This window comes from Triturus cristatus, chromosome 10, assembly GCF_964204655.1.
Source record: "Triturus cristatus chromosome 10, aTriCri1.1, whole genome shotgun sequence".
In the NCBI taxonomy this organism is placed as follows: Eukaryota; Metazoa; Chordata; class Amphibia; order Caudata; family Salamandridae; genus Triturus; species Triturus cristatus.
Genome location: NC_140593.1, coordinates 1223993202 through 1224014787, shown reverse-complemented (window position 1 = coordinate 1224014787; position 21586 = coordinate 1223993202). Strand labels below are relative to the sequence as shown.

Sequence of the window (21586 nt, the reverse complement as noted above, 5' to 3'; positions counted from 1 at the left end):
CCAGGGCTTCTGGGAGCTGTGCCGGGCCGGACTGGCCATTCTGCACCCGACACCTCCGCGGTGGGCCGCTTGCTCGGGACTGATTTCAGAGCAGGGTGCGGTGCAATGACCCAGGCGCGCCCCCGGTGCCCGCATTCACTTGACACCCGGCCAGGGTGGACCCTTTGAGCTCATTCACATTGTCATACTACCAGGGAAGGGCACGTGGCCAAGGGCACAACTGCTGGCCACACCCAGGGGTACGCACGGTGCCATGCCCTGGCTGCAGCCTTTCTGCGCCTGTCACGCGTCCCGTCTCGAGCTCACATTCAGGCCTGTCTCTTCCACAGTCCGGCTGTGCCATGAAGTGGTTCAGTTCGCTTCTGTCCCCCATTCTTCGACGCCTCCCATGCACGTCACTCATCTTATTCACATTGTGGGGGCGCTGCCCCCAAAGATCTCAAGAAGCCGCTCCGGTGCCAGGCTGTGAAGAGGGAGGTCTCATATTTAACCAGTTGTGGGCTGTTCTCTACACTCCTGCGGGGAGAGAAGCGGACACAGGAGAAGGGAGAGGGGGGAACATCTCACCACCCCCGTGAGTCCCGCTGCCGTCACCAGCATGTGCCCAGAAGCAGAGGGCACCTACCTCCCCCGCAGGCGGCGTGAGTCACTCTGTCGCCAGTCCATGCCAGTGCTGAGACGTGTGCCAGGCTTCTGCGTGCGTGGACGAGCCCCAGGGGAGCGCAGGGCCTGCGAGTGTGGACGCGCGCCCGCGAGGGAGCACAGACTGCGTGTGTGGACGCGCCCGCGCCCCCGCGGAAGAGCAGGTCCTGCGTGTGTGGACAGGCGGCGTGAGTCACTCTGACGCCAGTCCATGCCAGTGTTGAGGCGTGTGCCAGGCTTCTGCGTGCGTGGACGCGCGCCCCCCGGGAGCGCAGGGTCTGCGTGTGTGGACGCGCGCCCGCGAGGGAGCACAGACTGCGTGTGTGGACGCGCCCGCGCCCCCGCGGAAGAGCAGGTCCTGCGTGTGTGGACAGGCGGCGTGAGTCACTCTGACGCCAGTCCATGCCAGTGCTGAGGCGTGTGCCAGGCTTCTGCGTGCGTGGACGCCCCCCCCCACCCCCCCCGGATCGCAGGGTCTGTGTGTGTGCGTGGACGCGCGCGCGCCCCAGGTGAGCGCAGAGCCTACGTACGTGGACGCGGTTCTCGAAATATGTCTGCGCTGAGTCTCGCAGCCTCTCTCAAGAAGTTCTATTTTTGTCCACAGGCTTCCTTGTCTCTCTGCTCTATTTCTGCTCCCGCCATTTCCTGCTCCCCCATTACTGTTCTATTTCTGCCCCCCACCCTCGTCTGTTTTTTCAAATATCGTGTCTTTCTTTCTATCCCTTCGTTCTCGTCCTTTCGTTTATTTTACTCTATGAACAAACTCAGTTTTAGCAGAATGATTACAGACGCCTGAACCAGGTGTACAAGGAAGGGCTGCTTGGACAGTGTTGTAAGAGTCCTCTGCAGACAGGATCTCTTCCGGGGTTCAAGCAATGCGGTGCAAATGTAATCTGGGGGCAAACTTGGGAAATGCTCTGACTCCCGAGTTGGTGTGGTAACTGAGCCATTCCCACAAGGAAAGGGATCCCCTTGGCACCCCTTGCCGTTTGTGAATTAATATGTAGAGTTTTTTAGGGCGTAGCCAGTGGACACGGGCTCGATTTAAAAAGAAAATAAAAGTTGACTTTGGAGTTTTCTTGACTTGACTTAACGGTGATCACAGTCACAGAGATGGTGGTCATGCGACCCCAGTAGACCACATATCTCAGCTTACACATGATATGCGTGTGCAGAGTTGCAGGTTTCCATACACTTTTCGATTTTTGTGCAAGCCATGGGAACTCTCTCCTTACCTTTGGGACTTCGTGTCTCTTTCTCGTCTTAAACGCGGCTTGAGTGTCATGCCTGAACCTTTGTGGTGGGCCAGCCACAACAGAGAGTGGGCTAAGACGCAAGCCTGGCTTGTCCAAGCTCTAGTCCGTCTAGTCTGTTGAAGCATTGTCTTCCCTGATGTAGACTCTCAAAGCAACTGAGAATCAACAACCCCAAGCACTCCCCAGAAAAGGACACTGACATCACCGACTGACCGTCGGAAGAGGTCCTCAACAACACTGAGCAACCCTCAGAGGAGGGCAATGATGTCACAGACCGACCCTCGGAGGACGACAACACTGAGCGACCCTCAGAGGAGGGTCTCGACAACACTGAGCGAATCTTGGAGGAGGGCCTCAACAACACTGAGCGACCCTCGGAGAAGGGCATTGATGTCACAGACCGACCCTCGGAGGAGATCCTTGACAACACTGTGCGACCCTCAGTGGAGAGTCTCAACAACACTGAGCAAGCCTCGGAGGAGTGCCTCGACAACACTGAGCAACCCTCAGAGGAGGGCCTCAACAACACTGAGCAACCCTCAGGAGAGGGCCTCAACAACACTGAGCGACCCTCGGAGGAGGGCCTCGACAACACTGAGTGACACTCAGAGAAGGGCATTGATGTCACAGACCGACCCTTGGAGGAGATCCTTGACAACACTGAGCGACCCTCAGTGGAGGTTCTCGACAACACTGAGCGAAACTCAGAGGGTGCGTTGATGTCTTAGACCGACCCTCGGAGGAGATCCTTGACAACACTAAGCGACCCTCAGAGGAGAGTCTCAACAACACTGAGCAACCCTCAGAGGAGGGCCTCGACAACAATGAGCAGCCCTCAGGGGAGGGCCTCAACAACACTGAGCGACCCTCGGAGGAGGGCCTCGACAACACTGAGTGACACTCAGAGAAGGGCATTGATGTCACAGACCGACCCTCGGAGGAGATCCTTGACAACAGTGAGCGACCCTCAGTGGAGAGTCTCAACAACACTGAGCAAGCCTCGGAGGAGTGCCTCGACAACACTGAGCAACCCTCAGAGGAGGGCCGCAACAACACTGAGCAACTCTCCGGGGAGGGCCTCAACAACACTGAGCGACCCTCGGAGGAGGGCCTCGACAACACTGAGTGATACTCAGAGAAGGGCATTGATGTCACAGACCGACCCTTGGAGGAGATCCTTGACAACACTGAGCGACCCTCAGTGGAGGGTCTCGACAACACTGAGCGAAACTCAGAGGGGGCGTTGATGTCTTAGACCGACCCTCGGAGGAGATCCTTGACAACACTAAGCGACCCTCAGAGGAGAGTCTCAACAACACTGAGCAACCCTCAGAGGAGGGCCTCGACAACAATGAGCAACCCTCAGGGGAGGGCCTCAACAACACTGAGCGACCCTCGGAGGAGGGCCTCGACAACACTGAGTGACACTCAGAGAAGGGCATTGATGTCACAGACCGACCCTCGGAGGAGATCCTTGACAACACTGAGCGACCCTCAGTGGAGGGTCTCGACAACACTGAGCGAAACTCAGAGGGGGCATTGATGTCTTAGACCGACCCTCGGAGGAGATCCTTGACAACACTAAGCAACCCTCAGAGGAGAGTCTCAACAACACTGAGCAACCCTCAGAGGAGGGCCTCGACAACAATGAGCGAATCTCGTAGGAGGGCCTCAACAACACTGAGCAACCCTCAGAGGAGGGCCTCAACAACACTGAGCGACCCTCGGAGGAGGGCCTCGACAACACTGAGTGACACTCAGAGAAGGGCATTGATGTCACAGACGGACCCTCAGAGGAGATCCTTGACAACACTGAGCGACCCTGAGAGGAGGGCCTCAACAACACTGAGCAACCCTCAGAGGAGGGCCTCAACAACACTGGGCGGATCTCGGAGGAGGGCCTCGACAACACTGAGTGACACTCAGAGGAGGGCATTGATGTCACTGACCGACCCTCGGAGGAGATCCTCGACAACACTGAGCGACCCTCAGTGGAGGGCCTCAACAACACTGAGCAACCCTCAGAGGAGGGCCTCAACAACACTGGGCGAATCTCGGATGAGGGCCTCGACAACACTGAGTGACACTCAGAGGAGGGCCTCAACAACACTGAGCGACCCTCAGAGGAGGGCCTCAACAACACTGAGCGACCCTCAGAGGAGGGCCTCAACAACACTGAGCGACCCTCAGAGGAGGGCCTCGACAACACTGAGCGACACTCAGAGGAGAGCATTGATGTCACAGACGGACCCTCAGAGGAGATCCTTGACAACACTGAGCGACCCTGAGAGGAGGGCATTGATGTCACTGACCGACCCTCGGAGGAGATCCTCGACAACACTGAGCGACCCTCAGTGGAGGGCCTCAACAACACTGAGCAACCCTCAGAGGAGGGCCTCAACAACACTGAGCGAATCTCGGAGGAGGGCCTCGACAACACTGAGTGACACTCAGAGGAGGGCATTGATGTCACTGACCGACCCTCGGAGGAGATCCTCGACAACACTGACCGACCCTCAGAAGAGGGCCTCAACAACACTGAGCGACCCTTAGAGGAGGGCATTGACAACACTGAGCGACCCTCAGTGAATGACCTCAAGAACACTGATTGACCATCAGAGGAGGACCTCAACAACACTGAGCGATCTTCAGAGGAGGACATTGACAACACTGAGCGATATTCAGTGCAGGGCCTCAACAACAGTGAGCAACCTTCAGAGGAGGGCCTCAACAATATTAAGTGCCCCTAAGAGGAGAGCATTGCCAACACTTGAATGAGGGCCTCAACAACACTGAGGTACCCTCAGAGGAGCAACTCAACAAAACTGAGTAATCCTCAGAGGAGGGCATCGACAGCACTGAGAGACATTCAGAGAATGGCCTCAACAACACTGAGTGCCCTTCAGAGGACGGCATTGACAACACTGAGCGACACTCAAAGGAGGGCCTCAACAACACTGAGCGACCCTCAGAGGAGGGCCTCAACAACACTGAGCGACCAGGGTTGGATTGGGATTACAAATTGGCCCGGCACACACAAAAAAAGTGGCCCACATTTGCATATTGCCTTGCCGCAAAACACTGCTTTGGCGAAATTTTATAAAAAAAGGTGTGGGGGGGGGGTTAATAAAATGCACGGATTAGTTTACACTGGTGAAACAAAACTGAAAACAAGTGAGGCCACTTTTGCTCAGGCCCGCTGCCCCCACTCAATATGCATATATTAATTGGCCAGCCCAGCGAGTGAAAGGGAGTGACACCTCTACCGTTGATGAAAGGGAGGTAATGGACGCTCATCTGCCTCCAGAAAGGCCTCTCAAGCACCCACTGGGCTGCTGCTGGCATCGGACAACGCAGAAACCACCCAAATTGGCCCCCCAGGCTGCTGAAAAAGCAGCCCACAGCTGGAGCTTGGACACTGGACCCTCGGGCATTGCCCGAGTGCCTGTGTTACCAATCCGATGCTGTGAGCGACCCTCGGAGGAGGGCAGTGACAACACTGAGTGACACTCAGAGGAGGGCCTCAACAACAGCGAGCAACCCTCAGGGGAGGGCCTCAACAACACTGAGCGACCCTCAGAGGAGGGCCTCAACAACACTGAGTGACCCTCGGAGGAGGGCCTCGACAACACTGAGCGACATTCAGAGAAGGGCATCGACAACACTGAGCGACATTAAAAGGAGGGCCTCAACAACATCAAGTGCCCCTCAGAGGAGGGCATTGACGTCACCAACCGACACTTGAATGAGGGCCTCAACAACACTGAGCGACCCTTAGAGGAGCACCTCAACAAAACTGAGCGATCCTGGGAGGAGGGCATCGACAACACTGAGCGACATTAAGAGAATGGCCTCAACAACACCGAGTGACCTTCAGAGGACAGCATTGACAACACTGAGCGACACTCGGAGGAGGGCATCAATAACACTGAGCGACCCTCAGAGGAGGGCCTCAACAACACTGAGCAACCCTCGTACAAGGGCAGTGACAACACTGAGCGACCCTCGGAGGATGGCCTTAACAACACTGAGTGACCCTCGGAGGAGGGCATCGACAATAATGAGCGACATTCACAGCATGGCCTCAACAACACTGAGTGACCCTCCGAGGATGGCCTCAACAACACTGAGTGACCTTCAGAGGAGGGCATCGGCAACACTGAGCGACCCTCAGAGGAGGGCCTCAATAACACTGAGCGACCCTCAGAGGAAGACCTCAACAACATCAAGTGCCTCTCAGGGGAGGGCATTGATGTCAACGACTGACCCTTGAAGGACAGCCACAGGAACACTGAAAAATCCTCAGTGGAGGGACTCAAGAACACTGAGCAACCCTCAGAGGAGGTCCTCAAGAACACTGAATGACCCTCAGAGGAGGGCATCGACAACACTGAGCGACCCTCTGAGGAGGGCCTCAACAACACTGAGCGACCCTCGACTGACCCTTGGAGGAGGTCTTCAAAAACACTGAACAACCCTCCGAGGAGGGCATCGACAACACTGAGCGACCCTCTGAGGAGGGCCTCAACAACACTGAGCAACCCTCAGAGGAGGGCCTCAACAACACTGAGCGACTTTCAGAGGAGGGCCTCAACAACACTGAGCGACTTTCAGAGGAGTGCATTGACAACCCCAAATGAGGCTTGGAGGAGGAAATCAACAACAACAAGTGCCCCTCAAAGAAGGGCACAGACAAAACTGAGTGACCCCTGGAGGTGGACATCAACACCAGGTAGCAACCCTCATAGGAGGATATCAACAGCATCGAGTGCCCCTCAGAGGGGGCATCAACATCAGCTAGCAACACTCGGAGGAGGGCAATGACAACACTGAGTGACCCTCAGAAAAGAGCATGGACAACACTGAGCGACCCGTGGACAAGCACATAAAGAACAGGCAGCGACCCTGAGAGGCGGGCATTGACAACGCTGAATGACCATTGGGGAGGGGCACTGACAACACTGAGTAAGCCTCAGAGGAGGGCATTGTCAACACAGAGGGACCCTCGGAGGAGGGCATCAACAACTCTGGGTGACCCTCAGAAGAGGGCATGGACAACCCCAAGCGACATTCAGTGGAGGGCATCTGAAGCACTGAGTGACCTTGTCATCACGTACAGACAGCTTCACTAGTCCCGTACAAGTACGTTTTCGTGTTTTCAAATCCAGCTCTTTACATATATACAGCACATATAGATCTGAAACCAATGTATTCTTTATATACATACAGCACAGATAGATCTGAAACCAAGTCATTCTTTACATACATCACATATAGATCTGAAACCAATTCACTCTTTACATACATCACATATAGATCTGAAACCAATTCGTTCTTTACATACATCACATATAGATCTGAAACCAATTCACTCTTTACATACATCACATATAGATCTGAAACCAATTCATTCTTTACATACATGCAGCACATGTAGACCTGAAACCAATTCATTCTTTACATACATGGCACGTGTAGATATGAAACCAATTCATTCTTTACATACATCACATATAGATCTGAAACCAATTCATTCTTTACATACATCACATATAGATCTGAAACCAATTCGTTCTTTACATACATCACATATAGATCTGAAACCAATTCATTCTTTACATACATCACATATAGATCTGAAACCAATTCGTTCTTTACATACATCACATATAGATATGAAACCAATTCATTCTTTACACATATAGATGTGAAACCAAGTCATTCTTTATATACATACGGCCCATGTAGATCTGAAACCAAGTCATTCTTTACATACATGCAGCACATGTAGATCTGAAACCAAATCATTCTTTACATACACCAAATATAGATCTGAAACCAATTAATTCTTTACATACATGCTGCACATGTAGATCTGAAACCAAGTCATTCTTTACATACATACGGCACATGTAGATCTGAAACCAAGTCATTCTTTACATACATGCAGCACATGTAGATCTTAAACCAAATCATTCTTTACATGCACCACATATAGATCTGAAACCAATTAATTCTTTACATACATGCTGCACATGTAGATCTGAAACCAAGTCATTCTTTAATACATACGCCACATGTAGATCTGAAACCAAGTCATTCTTTACATACACCACATATAGATCTGAAACCAATTAATTCTTTACATACATGCTGCACATGTAGATCTGAAACCAAGTCATTCTTTACATACACACATCACATGTAGATTTGAACCCAAGTCATTCTTTACATACATACGGTACATGTAGATCTGAAACCAATTCATTATTTACATACATGCTGCACATGTAGATCTGAAACCAAGTCATTCTTTACATACATACGGCACATGTAGATCTGAAACTAAGTCATTCTTTACCTACATGCAGCACATGTAGATCTGAAACCAAATCATTCTTTACATATAGATCTGAAACCAATTAATTCTTTACATACATGCTGCACATGTAGATCTGAAACCAAGTCATTCTTTAATACATACGCCACATGTAGATCTGAAACCAAGTCATTCTTTACATACACCACATATAGATCTAAAACCAACTAATTCTTTACATACATGCTGCACATGTAGATCTGAAACCAAGTCATTCTTTACATACATACGGAACATGTAGATCTGAAACCAAGGCACAGGGTCAGACTGATTTGCATATGGCCATGTCTGAACTGGGGTGGCAGAGTGGGCTAAAGAACGGTGATGGATCAAACCCAGATCTGTTGACTGGGTGTGAGTGTTTGATTGGTTCTGATGCTCCGTCCATCACCACCCCCTTTTGTACCGCTTTGTTCGCCATAAGTTGGCAGGGTATGCTCAGACGTGAGTCCCTTGCTCACTTTGCCACTGGATTCAAGCAAGCCTGGCTGAAGACGGCTGAAATGCCAGAAACCGGTCCTAGGAAGCTTGTTTCCGGTCCAGGGATGGCATGGCTTGGCAGTTCGGGCTGGACTGTTCCCATTAGGCACAGGGTCAGACTGATTTGCATATGGCCATGTCTGAACTGGGGTGGCAGAGTGGGCTAAAGAACGGTGATGGATCAAACCCAGATCTGTTGACTGGGTGTGAGTGTTTGATTGGTTCTGAGGCTCCGTCCATCACCACCCCCTTTTGTACCGCATTCTTTACATACACCACATATAGATCTGAAACCGATTAATTCTTTACATACATGCTGCACATGTAGATCTGAAACCAAGTCATTCTTTACATACATACGGCACATGTAGATCTGAAACTAAGTCATTCTTTACATACATGCAGCACATGTATATCTTAAACCAAATCATTCTTTACATACACCACATATAGATCTGAAACCAATTAATTCTTTACATACATGCTGCACATGTAGATCTGAAACCAAGTCATTCTTTAATACATACGCCACATGTAGATCTGAAACCAAGTCATTCTTTACATACACCACATATAGATCTGAAACCAAGTAATTCTTTACATACATGCTGCACATGTAGATCTGAAACCAAGTCATTATTTCTATACACACATCACATGTAGATTTGAACCCAAGTCATTCTTTACATACATACGGTACATGTAGATCTGAAACCAATTCATTATTAACATACATGCAGCACATGTAGATCTGAAATCAAATAATTCTTTACATACACCACATATAGATCTGAAACCAATTAATTCTTTACATACATGCTGCACATGTAGATCTGAAACCAAGTCATTCTTTACATACATACGGCACATGTAGATCTGAAACCAAGTCATTCTTTACATACATGCAGCACATGTAGCTCTGAAACCAAATCATTCTTTACATATAGATCTGAAACCAATTAATTCTTTACATACATGCTGCACATGTAGATCTGAAACCAAGTCATTCTTTAATACATACGCCACATGTAGATCTGAAACCAAGTCATTCTTTACATACACCACATATAGATATGAAACCAATTAATTCTTTACATACATGCTGCACATGTAGATCTGAAACCAAGTCATTCTTTACATACATACGGCACATGTAGATCTGAAACCAAGTCATTCTTTACATACATATGGCACATGTAGATCTGAAACCAATTCATTGTGGGAGGGGCCTGCCAATCAGTCTGGCTCATAACCTCTTGTGTAGTTTTATAAGGTTAATGGTTTCCACCCATATATTCCCTTCTATGCCATATATTTGATAAAGAGTATGAATGGGAGTCAGTCTAAATATACCAAATACTCAATCATCCCAAGCGCGTAAGGCAGATAGTACCGATGTTTGAGATGTTTACCGGCATTCACTTTCAATTAATTCTAGTGCTCAAGATTAACACTACATCAAGCTTTTTTTAAAAAAAATAAATAATGTCTTTAAGTTATGACGGCAGATAAATAATATATAAATACAAGTCAGACTATGGTTGCAAATTGTTTAACAGGCATCTAAAATTAAAATTCAATGGGTGAACACTTGTTCAATCAAATAAGATAAGATATTAACTACCTTCATATTGCAAATAAAAGCAAAAGCTTTGCTAAGAAGTCCCAAATCCTCTTTATGGGTGTGACCACTTTGGGAACAACTATTCTTTCAATGGGGTGTTCCTATTACATTTAACAACTGCTGTACCTAAGCAAACTTCAGTGTGCCGTGCCTCAAATCTGTGGAATTTAAATTTTACAAAAACTACACAGCTCTCTTAGCAGAACAACATTTACTTATATCAATTCATTTTGTACTGGAGCAATTACATACATTATTAACCAGAATCTTCACAGACAGATACAATGAATGTTTACTATGCCATCCCTGGCTTGTTCTTGTAGCCCATGAGAAGGCAGTTGTAAATTATAAGGCAAGAAAAACTATTTTCATTATTTTGGAAAATGGTAATTATTTTAGAAAATATATATCAGATCTTAACATTCTCATTATAGGCCCCGGGGATTGGTGTGTACTCACATGACATCTTCTACACAATCTGTAATTTGCTGGATTGCGTTCTGAATTATTTCAAAAGCTCTTTAAAACGTATTTTCAACACGGGTATGGTTAAATAAATTATTAAACCAACTTAAATGTTTACTTGATACAAACCAAATTCTTAAGTTATAAAAGGCATATTTTGTATTCCAGAGTACCCACCCAAGTATTAACCTCTGCAAAGATCAGAACCACCATGTTCGTCTTTAGTTAAGGACAGGGTTTTAGTTGTGCTCAATTAGTCGCGCGTGAATTTAATATAAATTTACAAGTAATATAAAAAATATTTTTTCATATGATACAGTAGTGAGATGCCAATGTAAATGCTCATTCAGAAGCAGCAAATATTGCATTATATTTGCAAGGATATGACCAACAGGTCAAACATTTATATCGTCACCAATTGACAAGAGGAATAAGGGATAGTTTTACTCCTGTGCCTGGGTGTACCTGATAATTTAAACCAATGTTTTTCAAAGTCAGGTAATGAAGTCTTGATTCAATGCACCAAGAGCCTTCACTCATTGCCTGTGGTACAGTTTTCTTGTGTTTAATATTATCGTAATAGACAAGAGACAGAGACACCGGGACCAAATTGATTCTTCATTCAGAAGCAACAAAGAGGGCACAGCATGTTCAAGGATATAGTCACTAGATCAAAGGTCACCCTATACTCATTGACAAGGTAAACAAAGGAGAGTTTCCAGGCGTATTCTCTTGGTATTATAACACTTGGGGTACTAGAATAGATTTTTAAATTCCAATCCTGTGGTTTATCAGGGTAGGAGGGTTCAATTAGCTCAAATATTTTTAGGAGGTGATAAGTTTTCTACAGGCCACAGTACAGCAACTTAGGGTATGTGTATTTAACTGGTTCCCCTAGATTCAGACTTCACCTGCTTATGTGGAGATGCAATTTGAAGCTTGGCATGAAATTCTTTATCTGTTTAAGACCTGCCCCAACTGTTTTTAATTTCTAAATATAAAAGCTCTCCTTTTCTTTCTGTTTTTATTCCCTGTTCCGTTCTCTACAGTTTGGGCATGCATGAGAAATCGATAATAGTTGTATATCATTCAAATCTGATTACTAGTAAGTAACCTAAAAGTGTACAGATACAGGTAGCTTGTCACCTTTCTTTCGAATAGCTCAAATGGATTCTGTTCACCTCTTTTTAAGGCTTGTTCAGTTGATCCAGCATATCAATTTGTTATTAAAAAAGGGCTCCCGGTTATATTTATGTATGTTTTAACATTTCAATCTGTATTTATCCACATTTGTTTTTGGGCCCTCTTATTAGTATTTACCTATATTTATTTTGAGTTTTGTAAACAAATATTTTCCCACATTTATTTAACTGATAAATGCACACTCATACTTCCATGCCTGGTTGGTTTGAGAACATTACAAAGCCAAATATTATAAAACAATGCACCCACATGAAAATGTAAGTAAGGGACCTTCGATCGATGGGCCAGTTATTAAACCCCATCAGCTGCAATATCTCTAGTGAGTCTGGGGAAAATCATTTCTTCAAAAATGTATGCTACCCCTCAATCAGAGACAGATCAATATGACCATGGCCCACTTACCACCATAGAGCTAACCATCTCTGAAGTCGAAGAGGCCATCCTTCAGAGCATTGGGAACAAAGCAAATACCCAGATGGGCTGCCAATCGATTTAATAAAATGGAAACCAGACTCCTGGGCCCCGTTTCTTCTGAATGTTTTTAATAGTCTAACCCACGCTATGCTACCTGATACGTGGGCCAAGAATATCATAGTTCCAATTTTTAAAAAAGGGGATCGGTCCCAGCCTAGTAATTATAGGCTGATCTCGCTAATCAACAATCCTCTAAAAATATTGGGAAGAGTTGTGTATAATAAGATCTTAACCTGGACAGAGGGAAATGGTATCTTAGAGCCCTGTCAGTTAGGCTTCCGTAGCAAGGTGGGCACAAATGAACAACGTCTCAACCTCAATTTGGTTATTGGGAAACATACCATCGCACGGAAGTCCCCGGTCTATCTGGCCTTCATGGATTTGTCCTCAGCATTTGACCTTGTTAATAGGTCAAAGCTTTGGACAATCCTTTTGGTATATGGGCTGGATGAGCCTTTGGTACACTTTCTAGCGTACCTTCATAAAGACCTCCAGGTGCAGGTGAGGATCGGCATGGGAGGAGAGGTTTTGGGAGCCATTAAGGTAGGAATGGGGGTCAGACAGGGTTGTGTCTTGGCCCCCCTCCTTTTCATTATCTACATTAATGGGCTGAATAACTCGCTAAAAACCTCGACTCATGATGTTCCCATAATCAATGTGAAAACTCTTCCCGAGTTACTTTACGCAGACGATGCAGTCCTCATAGGCCGCACTCCGAAATCCCTGCGTATTTTAGTACAGACTTTTGTCAGGTATATGGATAGCCTGGATCTATGTGTTAATTTTAAAAAATCATTTTTAATGTCCTGTGGTCCTGGGAAGCGATAGCTAAGTTCTATTGCAGTGGGTAGCCAGAAATTGACAAGCACCCGCACATTTCCTTATCTTGGGTTGGTCTTTGCTGCCAACGGCTCCTGGACTGAGCATCTTGCTCACTCCAGGAGCAAGTTCTCAAAGGCCACCAATTCAATCCTTAGCCTCCCCCGCCCAAAGACCACTGGCGCCATTTTAGCCATCCAAATTTTTTTTACATTACAGTGCTTCCCTGTGGCCACTTATGGGGCTGAGATTTGGGGTATTGCAAACAGTTCCTGCATTCAGCAGGAAGAACATAGGTTATGCAGGAAACTGCTGGGTATCCCAATCTCTACCCCACAATAAATTTGCCACAGAGAACTTAATCTTAATTTTATATCGGACTTTATACGTGCTCGACCTGCTCTTTTTTGGTTATCAGTATGGAAGAACCAGGCCGCCTCCCCTACCAGAGAGATTATTAATGACAGCGTTATGTGTGAGAAAGGGATGAATATTCCTTGGTTGAGTGGAGTGCACCAAAGCTTGCGCAGTGTCAACAAAGAATGTATCTTTTTAAACCCAAGCACAGATGAAACTGTGTCTAAAAAGGAGTTAAGAGATGCCCTCTACTCTGTATATAACATAGAAAGGATTGGATTGGAAGCTAAGAAATCTTCTGTTCTTAGCTACGTGTCTATTGAACAGTATCAGCATCCCCTACCTATAGATCTCACCCTACGCATGAGTCATTGGGAAAGAAGCCCACTATTCCGCTTAAGAGCAGGAACTGTCAGATTTGCACTGTGTTTCCCCTTGGCTACCACCCTAACCTCGATCACGTACCATGCCCTTGTGATGGGGTGAGTGGCCAATCAATTTTACACTTTTTATTTTTCCGTAAGCATTATATAAAATACATAAAGTGGCTTTTATATCCATTTTTTTAAAAGAGAAAGCCCATTAGCTTGGATAATGCTTACTCATGTTTAGTCTCTCTGGCTGACCAAGAGTTGATTTTTCGTACAAGTACATTTTTGAGAATCGCTACCAGAACACGTAAGACCATGTCCGACCCCTGAGATTTTATTATGACTGATTATCTTTGCACAACTGTAGGATGACATAATGTTTTATATGATAGTCATTCATTTATTTATTACCAATGAAGTTCTTTTTAACTTGTAATCTACTTCACCAAAATGCTATGGTTATATCATTGTAAATTTTCTCATTGCCATGTATTTCTAAACTCTCCGCTTGTCACTTAATTTGCTATGATGCTGTGCTTTTATGGGTACTAAGCTACCCGAATAAAGTTTATGAACTGAACTGAACTGAACTGAACTGATAAATGCACACTCATATTTCCATGCCTGGTTGGTTTGAGAACATTACAAAGCCAAATATTATAAAACAATGCACCCACATGAAAATGTGTAAGCATTATTCAACAAGTATAAATTGAGGCATGCAGGTATTTAAAGAGACTCGTCCTGTTTTTTAAACTCTCTCTGTTGACAATCTGCGCAGCTGTTGGCCTGGAATTCATGACTGGCAGCGTGGAGGGACCCAAAGGGGACCCAATGATCTGCATTTGTCTGCTTTTAAAAATAAACACAGGTGGGAAATGCACTATTTTTGGACTGCATTTATCTGTAAAAATCAGTAAAAATGGAGAAGTGGGAGCCTTAGTTATAAGGTCCACATAAAAATTTAAAAATTACTCTATACTAAGAGTTCTTGATTGATCAAAGTTACTGGCGTTCGTAGTTTCATTGGGTGCGTGTCCCGATAGGGACCAACCATATGCCAACCAGACTAAGTCCTACTCCACAAGGAACTAACCAGTCCAAACGGCCAGGTCAGGTCCCTCTGAAAAAGACATTACATTTTGCAAAATTTAAAGTGATAAATCACCCTATTTCCTACAGCCCTATTTCACTAGCCCGATCTATAGAAAGGATTGACACAGACAGTTTCAGGAGCCACCCTGCGCTTTGTGTTTGAGGAAAATAAGACTGCTGCTGCTCCAAAGCTTGGAACATGAGACCTCCTTACGATCTGCCCAGTTATCTTCTTGGCCGCCGCAACGCCCCAAGTCCTGGAGGCGACAGTCAGGCATGGGACAGGTGATCCGAAGTCCCCTTGTGGGCTTCCCTTCCATCATATGGCAGGCCGTCAGGAGTCCTGATCCAAAACCTGTTCACCGAGTTACACTTGTCCACTCTACATACATTGAGGGACACTCAAAATACGGTTGGCCAACACTGGTTGGCCAACACACTCCATTGACTGTAAGGGTTCCAGCAGCAGAGTTCCACCCTGAGACCACTTCTGGGGCCTGGCAAGAAGCACAAAGTACACAAGGTCACCTCGAGTTGTACCACTTCCCTCCAGACACGCTAATCGCCTTTACCCGTTGGTTGAGGTTCGTGGTCTATGGTCTGTGGTCTGTGGTGAGTCAAGGCCCTTGGGTGGGAAGATGCTTGTGAACCACAGGGTGAGGGCAGGTCATAGCAGTGCACTTTCCTGTCCCTCACACTGGGCATACGTGATCTTTGAAGAGCATGGCTCCTTCATCTTCTAGCCTCAGACAATGCTCCATGTCAGGAAAGGACTGGCCAGGGGTCAGCTGTTACATGTTGTAAGCCTCTACCTTGACCTTACTACGGGCTTTCACGAGCCAGGCTGAAGCTATTTGTTCATGTGTTCAGTGCTCAGACTCTCCCTGGTTACCTTCTGATGCTCGACCCAACTCTCACCGTCACATAGCATGCTGCTGTCTCTTCCCAGCCACGCCCCTCGGCAAGTCTCTTATCGAACTCTGGTTTTCGTAACTCAGTGTCTATGTCTATCTATCTATCTATCTATCTATCTATCTATCTATCTATCTATCTATCTATCTATCTATCTATCTATCTATCTATCTATCTATCTATCTATCTATCTATCTATCTATCTATCTATCTATCTATCTATCTAACTATCTATCTATCTATCTATCTATCTATCTATCTATCTATCTATCTATCTATCTGTCTGTCTGTCTGTCTGTCTGTCTGTCTGTCTGTCTGTCTGTCTGTCTGTCTGTCTATCTATCTTTTAAAATCATGTGACCATCTCCATGTGTGCAACCCTATCCATCCATCATCCGTCGTCTATAGGATACGTAACAGCTGACTTATAGGGAGCTATCTTCCCGTGGAAGGGCTCTAACACACCTCATGGACCTCTCGGCTGAAGGCCGAGTGGTTGGTAAATGTTAAAATCTAACGAAACGGTAGTTGCGGATCATAACTACACATCACCTGTTGAGTTTGTATTTTACGTTTATTATCATGCACTTAGCACAATAAATGTGTTTTTCCAAGAGGGAAATGCTTAGTGAAAAGGAAAGGTTAGTGAAATGCTGTGTTTCGCCATTTGATTGGCTGGAGGAGAAAGGAGAGAACAAGATTTACTCAGTTAAGAATGCAGGGTTTAGGAACGAACCTTTGCTTTACTAAAACGCACATTAGGTCTGTGGAAATCCCACATTTTGAAGCTGTCCTTGCATTGTTCAGCTAACAATAGGCCCCGATTGCAATAACAATGTGCAGGTTGTGGTTCCCTTTGATGCAGAGGTTTCTAATTAAACAATGGGCATTGCTTGCGCCCTGTAGAATGGTTTGGGGCGGTCATTATCTGACCGCACTGTGGTCCTCACAGACTCATTCCCCAGAGGGAGGGGGAGCAGGTCAAATATTGGCCAGGTGGAATAATCCATATATCACGTGAATGATGTCATAGTCATGAAGTAACAACTCCTTCCTATTAAAGGTCGGCCTTTATTTCACTGCTATGTGTACAAGAAAAGCGCTCACAAATATAGTGTGTGTGTGTCAGAGAGAGAGAGAATATGTGTGTGTGTGAGTGTGTGTTTATGTGTGTGTGTGAGTGTGTGCGTGTGGAGGAGAGCGGGAATATGTGTGTGTGTGAGTGTTTGTGTACGTGCATTCATGAGAGTGTATGTGAGAGAGCATATGTGTGTGTGTTTGTGTGTGCGTATGTGAGAGAGAATATGTGTGTGTGTGTGTGTGTGTGAGTGTGTGTTTATGTGTGTGTGCTCTTGTGTGCGTGTGGAGGAGAGAGAGAATATGTGTGTGTGTGTGTGTGTGTTTATGTGTGTGTGCTCTTGTGTGCGTGTGGAGGAGAGCGGGAATATGTGTGTGTGAGTGTTTGTGTACGTGCATTCATGATAGTGTATGTGAGAGAGCATATGTGTGTGTGTTTTTGTGTGCGTGCGTGCGTGTGTATGTGAGAGAGAATATGTGTGTGTGTGTGTGTGTGTGTGCATGAGACTGTGTTCAGCGTGCACCATGCCAGTGAAAATAAATGTGTCCCAAATAGCCCATATACACATGCAGTTCGGAACGAGTGTTCAGTAATAAAACAAACTTACACATTTATTACTACAGTGTGACGTCAAATCCCATGTTATGACTGCAGTTCATGGCTACTGACGTCAGGAAACACGGCTTCATGCCTCGTAGTTTGCATGTTGGCTTCATGTTTACAGAACAGAACAGCCAGATGTGGAACTCACAAGGCCTAGTTATTGCGATGGTATCTCACTGCCCAGGTTTAACCCCTTGTGTTCTGGTAAATGTAAATACCTTTGCTGCATAGGCAAAACCAGCCTGGCATTAAACATACCTGGGTATCTATGAAGGGCAATCGGGCATGTACAACCCTTGTAGAGGGAGGGCAGGGGCGTCAGACTCACTCTGGGGCACTCGAGACTTCACTTCTCGTGACTCATGACTTGTGAGTACCCTCAATGCTGGTAAGAAGTCGCATAATACACTCCCAGCATCTGCATAGTCACACACACACACACACGTGTGCGCGCACACACACACACATCGTATAATGCAAACCTCCACAACCCCCCCTCCCGGTCTCGGAATGAGAACAGCGAGGCTGCTGTGTGTGTGGTTATGTGTTTTAAATGCCTCACCAGTCCCAGCTCACACATCATGCAGCCATTTGTGAGGTGTCCACCCGCCTGTGTCCACTCTTACGTGCGGGTGGATTGCGGCTGTGTGGAGCCATGCTGTGAGGAGGGCTGCCTCAATAAAGAACCATGAGCAACACAGGTAGTGTAGTTTGTATTGTGTTCTGCACAAAGCAAACGTGAGTTCTTATATATGTGCGTATATATATATATATATATGTATGTGTGTGTATAAACATGTGCATCTGTGCCTCTCTCGACCCCTTTGCTCTCTCCCCACCTCCCTTGTTCGCCCTGCATTTGTTGATCTCTTAATCCAGGCCACGCTCTGTCTGTCCATCTGTTCCCAGTTCTCTTTCTATTGTTCTTCACGGCTCTCTCCACCGCCTTCTCTCCTGTTGTTTCCTCTGTTCCCTCTCTCCACCATCCTGTGTCTCCACCTCTGTCTGTCTGCCGATGCCTGTGTCTATCTATAGATCTCAAACGTCAAGACCCCGTTCACTCTCTCTATATATACATATTCTTTCTGTCGACCCCTCTCCCCCCCCACTCTGCGTCCTGCCTGTCCACTCCTGTGTACATCTCAAACTCCACAATCACCCTCACACACCCACAATAAACCTCACACACACAGGTATTCTCTATCTCTCTCTCTCTCTCTCTCTATATATATATATATATATATATATATATATATATATATATATATATATATATATCTCAGACCCCCATCCCTTCCTCTCTGCATGTTTTTCCTTCATCCCATCCCTTCCTCTCTGCATGTTTTTCCTTCATCCCATCCCTTCCTCTCTGCATGTTTTTCTATCACCCCCCCCATCCCTTCCTCTCTGCATGTTTTTCCTTCATCCCATCCCTTCCTCTCTGCATGTTTTTCTATCACCCCCCCCATCCCTTCTGCATGTTTTTCTTTCACCCCCCCCCCCCCATCCCTTCCGTGTCTCTCTATTGCTACGGACACCGCTCTTTCCTCCCCTCCCTGCTGTTCTCTCTCTCGTCTTTTTTATTTTCAGTTAGTTCAATAAAAGGCACCAAACCTTGAAGTGCCCGGGACCGGTGCCACGCAACCCCTGAAGACCTCTCTCTATACGTACATGCATGTGCCCGCCAGGGGGGTCTCCCCTCGCACCCATGCCGGCACGCACCGGCTGCGCACCTTGGCACGCCCCCTCCCTCCCCAGGTATGGGGGACAGAGGCTCTGTCGCAGCACCTCCCTGGAGGCGCCGCTGCCCTCTGTAAACACAGGTGCAGGTGTGCTCTCCAAACTGCTGACAGGGCATTGTGGGTGCAGTCCCTGGGACAATGCGGGGGGGCGGTGTGGGCGCCTGGGGTAACCAGGCTGTGCCAATCTACACGCAGCCGGTGCAAGGCTCGCGACCCTGCCCCGCGTGGCCTTCATGTAATGTAATATAATATAATCTTCCATTTGCACAGCTCCGTCCCACGGAGCCGCCAACCCCACCGCACCAGGGGGGGGGGGGGGTGCTGTAACCAAGGACGACGGCTCCCCGCCCCCTCCCGCGCTCTTACCTGCAGCATCACCTTGTACTGTTCCTCCGGCTTCTGCATGACGCACATATTGCATCCCATGGCGGCGGTGGGGTGCCAGGGGCTCCAGAGGGGGTGACCCCTCAAGGGGGCTCCGCAATCCCACTAACTCTGCACTTGGCCCCCCAACTCTACGCCTGAGGGTGGGGGGCCCCAAAAATAATCCTCAACGCTCGCCTCAGTTATCCATCCGCTCACCCCAGCTGGGTGGGGTCCGGCTGCCGGGGTCCGAGCATGCTCGGGACCCCCCACTTCACGCCAATCACCATCCTGCCGCCAGCGAGGGGCGGGATCTGGAGACGGTGCCGCCGATGTTAAAGGCCGATGGAGGTGGCTGTACGGATCGGACAGGTGGGGGTCGATGCCTGCTGGCACGCAAATCAGCCCACCCCCTTTTCAATGTTCCCCTCCAATTCCGATACAGACGCAGATGGTACCCAAGGGATACCGGGGATGGGGGCTCCAGCCAGACACGTAAATCCAAGCCTGGGAAGGGGGGGTCCTGGGGGGTGGAGGACTGACACGGGTGGGGGAGGTGCGGAATAAAAAGGGGTGCTGCCTCCCTCGGTGGATGCGCGCCACAGATCAGCACTGCGGAGGCGCGGTACGGGCTCTCCGCTGCCTCAGCGACGGTGGAGGGCGGGGGGGAGGGGCCCGGGAGGTGGGGGGGGGGGGGCTGAATATTGATGGCAGAGTGCAGTACCTTCCGCCAATCTGTTGAACAGCGCCAGCCAGCGCCTCTCCTGCCTGGCCGTGGGGGCTGCCAGCACACTAATGAGAGGGGGCGGGGCCTAACATCTGTATCAGGCAGCAGGGTAGCCCTCAAGGCTAACGCGCCTGCTGCGGAGAGCCGGGGGTACCATGCAGCTCATAGGCTGGACTCCCTGCAATGCATGTGAGGGGTGAACGCGACTGCCGCAGAGATCTGACTCAACGCTGGATTACACAGGGGTCCCAGTAAGAGAGCTCAGTGGATTAATGCGCCTGCTCCAGAAATGTCTGAACCGTCCAGTACCGAGGCTGATATGCCAATAGTGCAGAGATCTGCAAGCATCCTGAATGCACAGGTTCTAGGCCCAGTTAGGTAGCTCAATGGGACAGTGCACCTGCTGCAGTGATGAGCATGCAAGCTGCAGAGCAGAGGTTTGAACCCAGCTGCAGATCCCGGCGCATCACTGAGCTGCGGCAGAACTCTGGGCCTCCTCCGGAAAGGTATAGGACCCGGACCCCCCAGGTTATTCCCGGCCCGCCCCCATCAGAACCCACAAATCAAGATGATGACAAGAGCTGCGGGTATAAGAGGCCATGTTTATTACAAACCATCACACATAAACATGACAGTATATAATTAGTAAGATTCAAACTCCTTACGATATGGATTTATCAAATTTGGTCACTAAATAATATTTACGTATAAGTTGTTCATAACATCATAATCCATAATGTTAGAATCCGGGGTCTCTGGTTGGCGCAGGTATGCACTTGCGACAAGCAGGGACCCTTTCCTCTAAGTCAGGGCGTAGGATCACCTCTTTAAAAATAACCCCTGCTCACCCTCTAGGTAACGTGGCGCGCGCAGTCAGGCTAGATTCCAGAGGGCATTAGGTTAAGCGTTCAAGTTGTCCCACACAATAATCACCACCCCACCACATAAAGACACAAGGCTGTATTTAGCAAAAATTGAAGTCTTTATATAAAAGGT

The 21586-nt window shown here is 47.6% G+C and overlaps 1 protein-coding gene across 1 annotated transcript in view; it reads right to left on the bottom strand.

Annotated features, from left to right (window-relative positions):
- PDZD4 (PDZ domain containing 4) overlaps positions 1–20501 on the bottom strand; it is a 391499-nt gene extending 370998 nt beyond the window's left edge. Inside the window, exon 1 of the mRNA XM_085629776.1 lies at positions 19867–20501. Coding sequence (XP_085485902.1) covers positions 19867–19926 — 60 coding nt within the window. The 5' untranslated portion in view covers positions 19927–20501. The remainder of the gene's footprint in view (positions 1–19866) is intronic.
- Positions 20502–21586: the final 1085 nt, after the last annotated feature.